The sequence below is a fragment of the Galeopterus variegatus genome, unplaced genomic scaffold, assembly GCF_000696425.1.
Source record: "Galeopterus variegatus unplaced genomic scaffold, G_variegatus-3.0.2 Scaffold2586, whole genome shotgun sequence".
NCBI lineage: Eukaryota > Metazoa > Chordata > Mammalia > Dermoptera > Cynocephalidae > Galeopterus > Galeopterus variegatus.
Genome location: NW_007728697.1, coordinates 188,988 through 205,145, shown reverse-complemented (window position 1 = coordinate 205,145; position 16,158 = coordinate 188,988). Strand labels below are relative to the sequence as shown.

Sequence of the window (16,158 nt, the reverse complement as noted above, 5' to 3'; positions counted from 1 at the left end):
GTACACCCTGGTCTGACTACCATCATTTTGCACCTGGATGACTGTAATAGCCTCATAACTGACCTCTCTAATTCTACCCTTGTCCTTCTGCATTCTAGTCTCAACATTTTGAATAAACCTGAGATCATGTCATTCCTCTACTCAGAATCCTGCAGTGGCTTCCATTTTACTCAGACTAAAACCCCAAATTCTTACAATTGACTATAAGTCTTTTAATAATTTGCACCTCCATCCCTCAAAGCCAGTTCCTTGTCTGACCTAATCTTCCAATACCCTTTGCTCTCTTATTCTGCTCCAGGATACTGGCTCCATGCACCATGTCTAACATGCCAAGCATACTGCTTTAGGGTTCTGTGCAGTCATTGATGCCTGCCGGGAACACTTGGCCCTTAGTTATATGTACGATTCACTCCCTTTTCCCTGTCAATACCATATTCTCAATGGGACATCTTTTGAAAATGCCATCCCCCCCAAAATCCAGCCATGCTCTCCAATCTACTCTAAGTTTTCTATTTTTCATAGCATTTATTATGTTCAAATACACTATGTAAATTACTCATTTATTGTGTTTATCTATCTGCTTTCATGCAAGCTCCATAAAAGCAAATGTGTTTTTTTTGTTAACTGATGTATGTTTGGCACCCATGAAAGTGCCTGGCACATAATAGGCTCCCCCCAAATATTTGTGAATGAATAAATACATGAAAGAATGAAGCTACCCTGACATTTAAAGCCATGGTTTGGGTTTTGACAAAAATCACATTGTTCATCGTTTTTGCTTTCCTTCAGTTACAGCACATGCTATGGTTTGAATGTTTGTCCCTTCCAAAACTCATGTTCACACTTTATCCCCAGTGTGGCAGTATCCAGAGATGAAGCCTTTACAAGGTGATTGGGTCATGAGGCCTCTGCCCTCAAAAAATGATTAATTAATTAACTTACGGGTTAATGGGTTGATGGGTTATTATAGCAAGAGGAAGAGAGACCAGGGCTACAGGGCTGAGTCCCTCACCATGGGATGCCCTGCTCTTCTTTGGGACTCTGCAGAAAGTCTCCACCAGAAAGATGGTCCTCACCAGATTTGTCCCCTCAGCCTTGGACACCCTAGCCTCCAGAAATGTAAAAAATAAATTCCTTTTCTTTATAAATGAACCCATATCAAATATTTTGTTAGAAGCAACAGAAAACAGACTAAGGTGGTACGTCTTTCAAAATCATGAATGATTATTCCATTTGTTACGATCTGGGTTGTTTGAGATAAAACATTTCCCTGGAGTACAGAGAGATACCACATGTTCTTACTCGTATGTGGAAGCTAAAAAAGTTGATCTTGTAGAAGTAGAGAGTAGAATAGCGATTACTAGAGACTGGTGGGGGGAGGGGAAGGGGCACTGGAAGGGGGTGGTCAGTGGTGACAGAATTGTAGAGAAGTGGGACGAATGGGCTCTAGTGTTCTGTAGCAATATAGGGAGACTACAGTCAACAACAAAGTGCTGTGTATCTTTGAATAGCTAGTTGAGGTGATGCCGAATGTTCCCAAAGAGGTGACAAATGTTTGAGGAGATGAACATACTAAGTGCCCTGATATGATCATTGCACACAGTATGAATGTACCCAAATATAATATTGTACTCCATAAATATATACCATTGTCATGGGTCAATTAAGAAAAATAAATTTAAAAGACTAGATAAAGAAATAGTAGAATAGTGGGTACCAGAGGTGGGGAAAGGGAGGGAGGTTAGGGGGATGGAGAAATATTGGTAGACTGGTGCAAAGTTACAAAGTTATAGGTAGACAAGAAGAGTAAATTCTGGTGCTCTAGGGTCACTATAGGTAATAGGACTGTGTTATACAGTTCAAGATAGCCAGAAAAGAGGATTTTGAATGTTATAGCCACTTATGTGATAGACAGGCTACCTATTCTGATTAGATTATTATATAATGTATGCAGGTATGGAAACAACAACTGTACCCCACAAATGTATACAATGGAGAAAAAAATAAAAAACAAAAAAAACAAACATTGCCCCCGAGATTCTATATAAAACATTCTAGACAATTTTTTATACTAAGAAAATAAGTGGGATAACATGAAATATGTGCTACAAAAATTTATTTTTTCTCCTTGATAATTCATTATGTTAACAGTACTAAGAAGTGATGACTGTATTAGTTTTCTAGGGCTGCCATAATCAAGTACTACAAACTGAGTGGCTTAAAACAACAGAAATGTATTTTCTCACAATTCTGGAGTCTAGAAGTCCAACAGCAAGGGGTCAGCACTGCCATGCTCACTTTGAAACCTGTAGGGGAGAATCCTTCCTTGTCTTCACTGGCTTTTTGATGTTCCTTGGCTTGTAGCAGCATCGCTTTGATCTCTGCCTCTGTCATCACATGGCTTCTCCCCATGTGACTGTGCCTTCACATGGCACTTTCCTCTTCTTATAAGGACACTACTGGTAACGAATTGGGGTGCACCCTAACTACATCACCTTAAGTTGATTACCTCTGCTAAGACCCTATTTCAAAATAAAGTAAGATGCACAAGTACAGGGTGTTAAGATTTCAATATATCTTTTGTTAGGACACAATTCAGCCCTGAATTGTGACTTTCTGATTTGCGGGGAACTTCTTGATGGCAGAGCATGCTTTGCACATGGTGAAATCTTCTTGTTGCTCTGTTAGTTAGTGCTGCCAAAAGCAGCATCAGTGTTGCTCAGTGTTTGTGTGTCCCCAGCTAACCCCAAGATGAGCACTATACTGGCAATTTTTTCAGATGTCTTTCATCTCCACTCCCACCACCTTCTTTGACCTCACTGAGATGGACAACACCTTGACTCCTCTCTTTTCTCCTGGTCTAACCCTTGTCATCTGGTTTCACTTTCCTGTCCACTTTGGCACCGTGGTACATCATTTCTACTCTGTCAATGGAATCTTACCTTTATATTCTTGCTTTGATGCACTCTGCCTGCAAACCCTCCATCCTGGATATCTCCAATCACTTGACATCTCTCTTGTCAAGTGGGTTGTCAGCAAGTTTGGGGAAATCACATTACTTGCAGACTTATCCCAATGCAAAGTTACAATCTCTAATCTCAGATGCCCCTCAAAATACTTGAGGATCCCTGAATTTTTCTCTGGTCAACCTCTTCACTCGTTTTTTATAGCAGCCATTACAGATCTTCATTATCTTCTGAAGTTCACTATAAGACTCCCTCCCTTCTGTCCTGATTCCCTCCGTCTTCCTCCCTTCATTACTAAATACTTATTGGACAATTTAGCATGTGCCAGGGACTCGGCTATGAACTAGGGACAGAACAATGAATCGGACCAATTACGACTTTGTGTGTCTTGCCAGGGAAGTTTACTTAACACACTCATGTTCCTAAGCAACACAGAGAAGCGAATAGGTATTTGTAGAACAGAATGAAAACGCGTGGTGTACCGGAGTGCACGGGCCCATAGTAAGTTTCCCACAGGAAATATTTCAAAGCTGAGACATTAAGGACTGGCATGGGGCAGGGACATTCAAAGCAGAGGCAAAAATCGAGTGTAAAACGGTAGGGCTGAGAGAGCTTGACAGCTGTGGGGCATTAGACGTTTGGTCTGCAGAGCTGCAGCCCAGGCCAGGGGGGGCACGGGGAGGAGGAGCAGGCATGGGGGGAGGTGACGGTGGAGACTGAACAGGAGGCAGAGCCAGTGCCTCTGACCTCACAAGGACAGTCCACACCAGGAGGAGTGCCTGTCCTCAGTCCCTCTTCCCTGCCCCTGGGGAAGCACAGGGGCATGCAGAGACTTGGTGTATCTCCAGTTCTTCCAGCCTTTCTTCCTGTCTCCAGGAAAGGTCTGTTCTTCCTCACACCATTCACTATGTTGCTTAGCTTTAGATCCTGGATCCAGATCACTTTACTATGTACCAACTTGCCTCAATGGCCAATTCCCTGAATGAACAGTCTGCCTTGTTTTCTTATTTCTTTTAAGTAAGCATATGTTTTAAAGCAACTTGTGTTGGGAATCTTCTAAAGACTTCTGAAAGTTTTAGCAGATTTTCGTTTTGTTTTGTTTGTTGTCAAAACACTGCTGGACACTGGTTTGCATTTGTCTCAGTGGCCTGTTTTGGACAGATAAGGTAGGGACTCCACCTGCAGGACAGTCAGAGCGGGAGCTGCACCTGACACCCTACCCTGTAGGCCTCAGCTTGAGGGGTTGTGGAAGACTGAGCCTGAGGGACAGAGAAGGAGAGCCTATACAAATATTTTTTCTTAGAATATATCAATTGAAAATTTATACTCATGAAGACATATTCATATATAAGATAGTCTTGGTTATTTTCTTAAATCAATTCTTCAATGTAAATATTAAAAAAGTATAGCAAATAATATAAACATAAACATAAATAAAATAAATAATATAAACATACACACACTCACACACACACACTCAAACACAAACATATTCTTTTTTTTTTATGTATCTAAGTCTCACCTTTGTTTGCTCATTAGTCCCCTCCTGCTTCTGAGATCAGCATCTCAGACTGTCCTGTGTGCTGATTCTACTTTCTGTCTTTTATTCATCAGACATATCCTCACTCTGCCCCAGCTTCCACTAAGGCATCACCACAAAGCAACAGCAAAGATAAATTAAACACTCTTTAAAACTCTATCAAGGCAGAGTGAAAACTGAATAGTTTAAAAAGCAAACATGTTTAGGAAAATGGTGATTGGTGAAGTAGCCATTAATCCAAATTTAATTTAAAAAAACTACAGTTATTAAAGTGACATTATACTCTCTATCCCATCACTTTTGTGTCCCCATGATCCAAACTCTAGCTAAAATTTTACATTTGCTAATTTTTTCTCTTTATGAAAAACATAAAAACTTAGAGGTGGTAGTTTCCTTACTTTTTTTTGTTACCACTCTCTTAGGCTTATCTGTCTTCATAAGTCCTAAACAAATACTTGCTAAACAAATAAATAATATTGTGTAGATGAAGTCTCATATCTACATATGCTTTGAAAGGTTATCAGATTCCTTGTAGATTGGTCTTTGAACCTGGTTGTCTTAGAAGAATTCTCATGATGTGATGAAATTTTGAGACTGAACTAGAATGCTGTTGATGTATGTCAGTAACTCAGAACCCAGGAGTAGGAGGTCTTCAATTCATCATCAGTCATTGGAGATTTCTAAACCAGCCATTAATCTAAGTTTAGAGAGGACCAAAACAGTTATTCTGGAGCTTGGAACTAGAACAGTTGGGACACTAGAGTGGGTCGTCTTTCTCTTGGCAATGCGAATACTCTGGAAATTGCAATTGGGAGCAGATGACCATCAAATTTAGTACCAATGGTTCATAAACTAGAGAGAAGTGTGATATGGGAAGGGGACTTCTGAAAACCAGTAAATAAGCTCACCAAAGTATTCTCTTTGACTTAAGTCCTCCATTTCTATAAGACAACTATAATTATTGTATTCAAGTAAAATTAGAAAACTATATATCGATCTGTAAGAGTTTGAAAGGGCAGTGAGACATGTTTTACAGCTTTATAGCTTCAAAAGAATATCACTTGAACATTTGTCAGTCATTGCTTGTGAAACTGAGATTACTTACATTATGTACATACACTAATATGTATTTTGCAGGTTTAGAGCAGTTTGTTGGAAGAATGCAAGATTTTCGATTATACCAAGAGGCACTTACAAACAGGTAAGCAGCTGTGGTATTGTAAAACCTCAAAAAGTGTAAGGATAAATGCCGACTTCACTTAAATAACAGTACAATGAAGATTACAGCATTTTTCATCTTCACAGCATTTGGCAAACATCACCTAATTAATGTTTACAATGTTTGCTTTGGTTTAGTCTCTGGTTGTTATTCACTAGTACTACTCTGTTGGGTAACTCCTTATAATATACAGTTGATCAAATTCTTTACCAAGGATTTTCTCTAAGAAAATTCAATTTGTGAATGTTTTATAGAATTTGGAATATATTTATTTAAATGTTCTACGTGAAGTAGTTTCTAATACTTAAGAAAGTGCTATATCTACCTTTTAACATTGTTTTGTTGAATTTATAACCAGAGAATGTAAAATAAAGAAAATGATTAATTATTTTGATATATGGGAAAGTCTCAAGAGACTGGGCTATTAGACTTGGAGGCAAAAAGAATGAGTATTTGAAGTATTGTTATATATTTTCCTATTTCCAGTGAACAAATAATTATTCAGAATTGGGCTAGCTTTAATGAAGTATTTCCTCATTTTGAGAGTAGGAGGGAAATCTTCCTAAAAGCAAACAGATTTCCTTTTTGTTAGGAAAAGCTCAAGTGAAATTTTGTTTAAGATAGCTTCTGAAATTTCTCTCCCAACTTATGATCTGATAATATAATACTATTTTGTTGTATGAATGAGTTGGTCTTATTTCTATTGATGATAAAAAATAGAATGTTTACTTATATTTCTTCAGGGGAGATTAGTGTTGTACATTTTCAGATGACAGGACCAGCTCTTGTAAATTTGAGAAGCATTGCTCTTAAGGTGGTGTGTGGGCACAGGCAGATCCATTATCAATATAAACATTCTTTTTTTAGTCTATATAATCAGGACATGCCTGAATAAAGGGTGCTGTAATACTGGAACACATTGCTGGGGAGATTTGCTTCCACTGGCCTGATCTTCTAGATCACTTTTGAGTAGAATGCTGAAGAGCAAGGTTACCATCATTTTTTAGGAGTGAAGTTTTTCCTTGGAGGCAAGGATTTCATACTGGACAGTGACTTTGGTCCCATTCAAAACCTGGTATCAATTGAAAAATATCAATGAGATGTAAAAAAGACGGTGTCACTTTATGTGATTTCATGAATGGAAAAGCTGCCTGATTCTCCATTGCTCCACAGGGTCTGAGAGAAGCCTGGTTCCTCTAGTTAGATCTTGGTTACTGGTGTTGGCCTGCCCGAAATGTCTGGAAAGGTCTTATGTGGAAGAATGCCTATAAATAGAATGAGTAATTCTAATCTAGAAGAGTTATATTGCCCTTAATGGAAAAATTAAATATATCTGCCTGGAATTGGCATTCTTCTTTTGCTGTTGGCAGCTTCCATCTGATCCGAAGCCACTGAAGCATTTTAGGATGCCAGAATCTGTACTGTGAGTCACAGGAAACCATTGACAAATGGTCTTGGCCTCAGTCCCTTTACCTAAAACAGAAGCAGATAAAATGACACTTGTTTTCTTACTTCCTTCCCAGGGGTGAACTGGTGACCCTATCTGTAACTCTCATTATTTTTTTATATATTATTGTTCACTCTCAGTTTAACAACCTAAGTAAATGTTACTTTTCTATCTCATCACCAATAGATACAGTACAATATTGTGATACATAAATATCTTTATACAAGGGTTTATGCATACTTCTTATGTAAAAAGTTAACAGTTAAAATTTTACTGTTTCTGATCTACATTTTATGAGAATGAGTATGTTTACTTGACCAGGAATTAATTTTATTTTAAGTTCCATTTAGAAAATTATAAAAGTGAAATGGATACTCATCAAAACACTAAAAGAGTGACATTTATTTGTAACAACTCTTCAGAGTTCTATTACTGTGAAGCTGTTTGTCCTTACAGTCTGCCTCTTGACTCCCACAGGGAAATTCTGGAAGTTTTTTCTGGAGATCTGCTCAGATTGCATATCCAGTCCCATTGCCGCTGCCCAGGCAGCCACCCCCGGGTCCATCCTTTGGTACAGCGATACTGCATTCCTAATGATGCAGAAGACACAACCAGCAATAGAGTGCTACGGCTGAATCCTGAAGCCCATCCTCTCTCTTTTGTCAATGATAACGATATTGGTACTTCATGGGTTTCAAATGTGTTTACAAACATTACCCAGCTTAATCAAGGAGTGACAATTTCAGTAGATTTGGAAAATGGACAGTATCAGGTAATTAGAAACAATAGGGTGTGTCTTAGTTCCCTATGGCTGCTGCAACAAGTCACCTTAAACTTCATGTCTTAAAACAACAGAAGTTTATTCTCTCACAGTTCTGAAGACCAGAAAATAAAAAATCAAGGTGTTGGCAGGGCTAACTAACTCTGAAGGATCTAGAAGAGGATCCTTCCTTGCCTTTTCAGCTTCTGGTGGCTCCGGATATTATTGGCTTGTGGCAGAATAGCTCCAATCTCTTTCCTTGTCTTCACATGGCCTCCTGCCTTGTTTCTCTGTGTGTGCTGATTCCCCCTCTTCTTCCTCTTAGAAGGCCCACCCTAAATCCAAGATGATCTCATCTTGAGATCGTTAAGTTAATTATATCAGCAAAGGCCCTATTTCCCAATAAGCCACATTCACAGGTATCCGGAGTTAGTACTTGGATATTTGGGGACACATTTCAACCCACTACATGCTGTAAACTGAACTAGGCAATTAGTGTATTTTAATGTGTGAAATAAAGGTATCTAAAAGATAATACGTGGGGCCTAATTTTTTGGAGATTTGTATCAAAATATTATGAAATGTTGAAACTTTTTTTAATCATTAAGCAGCACAAATTAATAGAAACTGAGGTGCTTTTTAAAAATAACTACTAAGAACATATGTGACATTTATTTCATGAAAGTAATGCTGTTTGTGAATGTCTTTGTATCAAACAATATTAATTTTCACTTTGATTTATAAAATCCTGGAGAAGAGGAACTGATACATAGTTACAGAATATGTTGCTTTTCCTATGGGTTTATGAAATTTCTAAATGTCCAATGAATTTTTGAAAATTATACTTATGAGGAAGTGAGCTGTTATATTTGAATTTAGCAATTCCATAGTTTGGTTATTCTGATGGGTCAAAGTTAAAACTTAAATTACAGTAATTAACTTATTCATTTTCAGGTGTTTTATATTATCATTCAGTTCTTTAGTCCACAACCAACCACAATAAGGATTCAGAGGAAGAAGGAAGACAGTTTGGATTGGGAGGACTGGCAATATTTTGCTAGAAATTGCAGTGCTTTGGGAATGAAAAATAACGGAGATTTGGAAAATCCTGATTCTGTCAACTGTCTTCAGCTTTCCAAGTATGAATATTTTAAAAATAATTTTAATAGGCTGACGAGTTAGTAACAACCTACAGGTAAGATAACTCAATAGGCTAATGGAGACGTCCTCCCACCACCAACTTTCTTGAGGCGGATTCTCCTAAGTCTTCTCCCTAAACTGAGTTTTAAACGATGTTTAAAGTTCCCATAAAAAACTTAGGTTATCGGTTACTTATAATCTCACTGGTGCTTTGCAGTCTTATTTTCGGATTGTTTAGCAAGTTTTCTGTATCAATAGAATTTTCACTATGTTCTCAAGGAAATGTTTTAGCATGGCTTTCTGTGATGATCCTGTATTGTTTGCATGTGAATTACATGGGATATGTTTGTTTTCCCAGAACAAAGAATTTAAGCTTTCACTGATACTGTGTAGTAATGTCTCAAAGTTGTGATGTATGTTTTGTTAAAATTATTAGTACATTTTCATGATATCGAATTTCTTTCATCAACAGTTTTACTCCATATTCCCACGGTAATGTCACGTTTAGCATCCTGACACCTGGATCAAATTATCGTCCTGGATACAATGACTTTTATAATACCCCATCTCTTCAAGATTTTGTAAAAGCCACACAAATCAGGTTTCATTTCTATGGGCAGTACTATACAACTGAGACTGCTGTCAACCTCAGACACAGATATTACGCGGTGGATGAAATCACCATCAGTGGGAGGTACTGTTCATTACCAAGGTTTCGAGTGGAGTGTTATTTTTCACTACGTATTTTTTCAACAAGGTTTTTATCATACTTATTTAAAAATATATTACCTAAGAATTTAGAGCAAGCTAGATTCCAAGCTTCACATTTTGAAATGATATTCTACTCTTAAGATTTTTGGGGGGGATTTCTATGTGAGCCTTTCTGTATATAATATAGCATCGATATGGAATCAATTTTCAAAAGCTATTGAGTTTAGAAGTTATGATACTCTGAATCTGACTTAGAAATAATTTATCAAATATTTTACTTGTTTTTTTCTGGAATATAATTTTCAAATGTTCTTGAAAGCAAAGCAAAGAAGCTAGGTTTGGAGTTGCAACTATAGTACTAGATAGTTGGTAAGTTTGGTGCTTCACAGTTTACAGTTCTATGGAGAACACTTGTTTTCCTTTAGAGGAAAGTTCTGATGTGTTCTAAGTAACATAAATATTTGATCAGGGGCTGCCCCATGGCGCACTCGGGAGAGTGCAGCACTGGGAGTGCAGCGACGCTCCCGCCGTGGGTTCGGATCCTATATAGGACTTTCCGATTCACTCACTGGCTGAGCACGGTGCGGGCGACACCACACTGAGGATTGCGATCCCCTTACCGGTCACACACACACACACACACACACACACAATATATATATATATATAAATATATATATATATATATATATATATATATATTTGATCATAATTGAGAAAGTGACTCACAGTATTTGAAAAAAAATGGACAGCTGCAATACTAGGCAGCATATATTCTAATATGGAAATGTGCATATAGAGTATATCTAGAATGGATTTTTCTAGAAGAATGATATGCCTTGGGATACAGTACATCTCTATAAACAGACCAGAATACCAATATATAAGCAATATTTGTTCAAGTAATAGCATAAATAAAAAAGTAATACTACTAAATATTCTACCATCTAATTTTGGGAAAAAAACAACAAAAAATGGAAATTTATTAACTTCATCCCGGAGTTCATTCTGAACTTTATATTCTTAACTGTAATTTAAGTACTTTCAGTAATGTCTTCTCTTGCTAAATGATTGGTATAGGTATAAAAAATTCTATCCCCCTTTCCAGAGTGACTTAAAAATTACCTTCTCAATACCTTGGATATAGATGACAGTCCTTCCAATACTTCAGGATTAATTAAAAATTTTTGTGAATAGCCACAGGATTAAAGAGAAACTGGCTTCTGTGTTAATTAAATATACCTGCCTTACTTGTTGGATTTATACTGTATATATTCCTAGGGCCTTAAATATATTCAAAGTTGAGTTGGTGATTCTTAGGAGCTGTGTGATGCTCATGTTCACAGATGTCAGTGCCATGGTCATGCCGATAACTGCGATACGACAAGCCAGCCATATAGATGTCTCTGCTCTCAGGAAAGCTTCACTGAAGGACTTCATGTGAGTTCTATTTCATTCACGGAATCTACAAAAACAGGGATGGTGACTAAATTCTGTGAAGTTAATTTTGGTCTAACTTCTGGGTCTAAATAAAAATAAATTGATATGAACCTAAAATATCAATTATTCCAGAGAAAGTATTTGTAGAGAAAAATAAAAGCTATTGATAAAGTTGAAAACTGCATTTAAAAAAAAATAATCTCAATCAGAAAAATTACCACTGAAACTAAACCCTAAAGTTTTAGTTTCCTTTCCTTTCCTTTTTTTTTTTTTTTTTTGGATTCATTCAGCACTATCATACGTTATAAAACAATTTTTAGAGTGTCTGAATAGCCTGGCACTAAACCAAAACGTGGTTTGATTTCTACATCTAAAGGGTATTTATACAAAGATGTCTGTACAGGAATACAGTCTTTAGATGCAGGGCGATCTTTATGTATCGATCTTATATATGTCAATCAAGATTAATTTATTCCTAATATCAGAATTTTAAGTAATTAATTTATGAATCTGAAGTAAAATGACTGAAGAGTTATATTCCTTTAGCTTGTCTCTGATAGTCAGGGAGAGTTTCATAGCTGAAGTGGAAATTTAGATGCATCTTTAGGAATAAGATGTCAATGGAAACAAATTGAGGGATATTTGTAATATTTGTTCGTAGAATTGTCCAGCATCAATGTCAGCAATAGCTGATATGAAAGAGGGTATGGCAGCAGTAACAATTGTACCAATGAAGAAAGTAGATAGTATGGAGTCTTCAGAAATGATGTTTTAGGCAATTGGCTGTCAATTTGTCAGATAATAAAGTTAGAGACCTACCTCATAGCATGGACAGAAATTGTAGCTTAAATATTTAAATGTAAAAATAAAAATATGTAATCTATTAAAATAAATATCAGAAGGATATTTTGAAATCTAAAGTTGAGGGCCTTTGTAAGCTAATTGAGTGAAATACAAACAGAAACAAACATATCTGGAGCCATGAAGGAAATTAATAACATATTCTGTCATATACATATTTAAAATTCTGTACAGTGTTAAGGACTAACATCACCACAATGTAGTGACAAGTGATGGATTGATAGAAAATATTTACATCATATTAACAGGTAAAGAGGTAAGATCACTAATATACAAAGAGCACTTACAAAATAATAAGAAAAATATAACAATCTAATAACAAAAGAGCAAATACGTGAACAAGCATTTGCAAAGGAAGAAATGGTAATATTAAATAAACACATGAGAGGTTACCCAACCTTAGTTTTAATAGATTCAAATATTGTTTTTATCTCTCAAATTAGCAAAACGTTTAAAGACTGATAACATTTAGGACCTGTGAGAATATAACCTATATAATCATTGATGGGACTGCCAATTGGTGCAGTGAACTACATTATATCATTGCTGTCATTCTAAAAAGCAATTCTCCAATGACAAGTGTCTGAAATGGTTATGTTTAATCTTCTTGTTACATAAGTGTGGACCTCTATGTCTATGTATCCCAGCTTTTAAGATGGTAGCACTGTCTCATAGACCCACGTGGGACTTGTGAGCTTCTCCGCCTCCTAGACCTGGCCCCATACTTGTGTTTTAGTCTTCTCTCACTTCTGCGTAGTTTGTTTTAGGATATTATGCAACATCTTGTTTTTTTAGAAAACCCTACATCAAGGTTTTAGGGAACTCCATTTCAGTCTTCTGAGATTTTTAATTGGATCTAAATTGCTTTTGACTGTAATGTTAGTGTGTATTGTTCAATGGCAAGGGTATTCTCTAAAACACAGACTTCCTCTAGCACATTTATGATGTGGTCCTGCTCCTCACTTTCAACTCAGAGGTTTTGATTGGTCATGGCCTCCTTTCTTTCTATCTGGTCAAACCAAAATTTTCATGTTCTGATTTAGATATCCTTTTGAACTTATTTTCCAGATCATTGCTTAATATTGCTGGTCTCTTTATTTATACATTTAGTCTTCACCACTGGTTGATAATCGTTTTTTAAAAAGGAATCTTTTACAATTTTTTCTTTTTCTTTTTTTTTAATTTCTAATGTTTGTAGTCTTTGAATTTGGTTTGATGAGTATATCATGAGAAAAAATCTTTTAAAAAAGACTGATTTCAATATATTTGATTACATGACATTTTGTCACAGAAAGGAAATTAATTGGATTAATTTGATTGATTCACTCTTTACTGAGCCATAATTATATTTAAATTTTGACAATTTGATTTTTTCTAGATTTAAAAGTTGAAGTGACTTTGATTCTATTTTTCCTAGTGTTTTCTTTTGATTTCTTAAGATGGACACTTCTTCCCTTTCCTTATAATCAGTGATTTCTTTCATTAATTAATCTTGCCATTCCTCCCCCAAACCACTAACAACCTAATTTAAAATGCTCTGGGATGAATTTAGTAGGGCACTTTGAACTAGATGTATCTAGTATATGCAAGCTAATGTCTGGCTAATACTTTTCCTATGACATTTTTTTCTGAGCTTCTTTTGCTTTCGGTCGAACTAGTCAAGTCTGTCTCTGTCTCTGTCTCTAACTCTCTTTATTTCCCTCTCACTTCCTTTTGATGTCCTGTCCCGTTTTTTTTTTTTTTTTCTCCTTAATTTCACACAGTTAAGTGTTTGATATTTTCTGATTCTTAGAAGATTTCATGCTTCCCCTTAAAAATAGAGCCATTAAATGAATCAAAGCTCATGATTGGTTTCAGAAGTCAAGTTGTGATTTTCAGACTTGGTCTCAGATGGTGACTGTTAGATTATGAACTAGTGAAATAATTAACTGTATTTAGGTTGAAAAAACATTTTCATACTTCTTATTTAGACATTAAGTACCTTTTGAAAACAAGAAGTGAAAAAGCAAACTTTTGTGTTATTTTCCTCCTTGATATATTTTAATAATTCATGAATTTAGCCGTAAATAAAAAGGCAACAAATATAATTTATTTAGCAAGGTTTGGCAAATGCAGCCAAAGGGAAAAAGTCAATAGACTGTTAAGTTGAATGATTTCTCAGTCCTGTGATATTTTCAACAGTGTGTTGAAAATGAAAAATGATTTTATAAACACCTTCATAACCATGGCATTCTCCTTTTGTTATCATTCAAAGTATTTTAATACATATGGGGATGTATGTGTCAGAAAAGTTGTCTTATAGTAATTCAAAACTATACTTATTCAAATGCTTTATATTGTTTCACTTTTTAAAATAATATGCTTTAAAATAAGCCATTCATTTTCTATTGGAACCTATGTTCTTTTTAAAGATCTGGACATAATCCAAAAAGAATGTCTTCAATCCCACAGTATTATGCTAACCATTAATAATATTACTCAATAAACAGGGCTTTTGTGAATTATGTTACAGCTATTTGGCAAACAGATGAAAACGTAAGCCTTGAGAATATGCCAGTTCTTGGCAATTGTCTTTCCTATAAGAAAGTGGTTTTGGCGGAAGTGAAATGAATGAAGTCAAGAGAAAGGGGTAGACTGGTGAATCAGGAGGAGGTTGATATACACAGCCATTCCAGAGAATTCTCTGTATGAAGCATTCCTCCATTGTTTATAAAGTTTACATCACAAATTGGTGGCCCACAGGTGGGAACAAGGTTTAAACACTTCCTCATTTAATTTCTAACAAGAGTCTTCACTTTTAAAAAAAATTTTCTATCTTCTCTTGATCAGAAGATGGCCTAACACTGTGTCCATTTCCTCCCATGGCAATGGCAGGCTGCCTCGGGGTAGCAGTTCCCTTATTCAGAGCAATGTCACTCCTTGGTTTGCTACCACATTCACTGCTGTCTATAGTCCTATATCTGTGTGACTTCACTCATGTCGACTACACAGACTTCAAAGGGTTTGAGCTTGTGAATCTTATAAAGCAAACTTTACTCATATGTTGAGACACTAGTAGCTAGAATACATGATTAATTATTCTTGGTGTGCCAAGATTTGCTGGAGCTCCACCCATAGCCAGCTCTTATTTCTTTTATCCCTTCATAAGAATAAAAACTAACAAATAACCAGAAGCAACTCAAGAAAATCTATTACCAAAGACCCCGCTAACCCTGAGATGAACATTAAACTATTCCTTTAAAAGCTACTTACTTTTTTCTTAATTATTTTGTTACATTTTGTGATACCTAAATATCTACCTTGGGGAGGCTCAGTGACTCTCCTCAGTGCTGTTGGACTGGAAATTATGGTACATATTGTTATTTTATTGGTAATTTTAAGGGCTTGACTATAATGTATGATACAGATGACACATTTCACTAATAGGGAATACTCAGAGTATTTGTTACAGTTACATATCTTCTTAAGAATAACTGAAGCAGTGAATGATTGATTTACTTGGCCCATTTTAGAATTGATCTAGAGCAAAACAAATCCAAAACACTAGATACTATTCATTAACTTTCGAGCAGAGAAAAACATTTCAAAGTAGAATTCAGGATTACGTGGCATTGAATTTTCAAATTAGTTATCTTACAAATTAGAAAACGTGTTTTTTAAATTATTAACAATTTTATTTGGATAACAAATAATCACTGTCACTTGTACAAGTTTGTTTATTTTAAGAAAACTTTATTTTGAGATAATTATAGATTCATACACAGTTATAAGAAATAATACAAAGAGATTTTGCATAGCTTTACCTAATTTGGACCATGGTACATCATGCAAAACTAGTGTTTTTCATTTTAAATAGACTTTCCTGAAGTATGATTTGCATACAATAAAATGTACCCATTTAAAAATGTATAGTTTAATGAGTTTAGGCAAATGTATAGCTTTGTAAACACCATCCCAGTCAAGATATAAAATGTTTCCCTCTCCCCAAATATTCTCTTGTGCCCCTATACAGTCAGTGCTTCCTCCCAACCCCCAATCCCAGGAAACCATGGAACTACTTTCTGTCACTACAGA

The 16,158-nt window shown here is 35.8% G+C and overlaps 1 protein-coding gene across 1 annotated transcript in view; it reads left to right on the top strand.

Annotated features, from left to right (window-relative positions):
- LOC103598363 (usherin-like) overlaps positions 1 to 16,158 on the top strand; it is a 195,774-nt gene that overhangs the window by 27,308 nt on the left and 152,308 nt on the right. Inside the window, exons 2-6 of the mRNA XM_008582355.1 lie at positions 5,644 to 5,707; positions 7,650 to 7,944; positions 8,887 to 9,071; positions 9,545 to 9,766; positions 11,130 to 11,223. Of these exons, the coding sequence (XP_008580577.1) occupies positions 5,644 to 5,707; positions 7,650 to 7,944; positions 8,887 to 9,071; positions 9,545 to 9,766; positions 11,130 to 11,223 (860 nt within the window). The remainder of the gene's footprint in view (positions 1 to 5,643; positions 5,708 to 7,649; positions 7,945 to 8,886; positions 9,072 to 9,544; positions 9,767 to 11,129; positions 11,224 to 16,158) is intronic.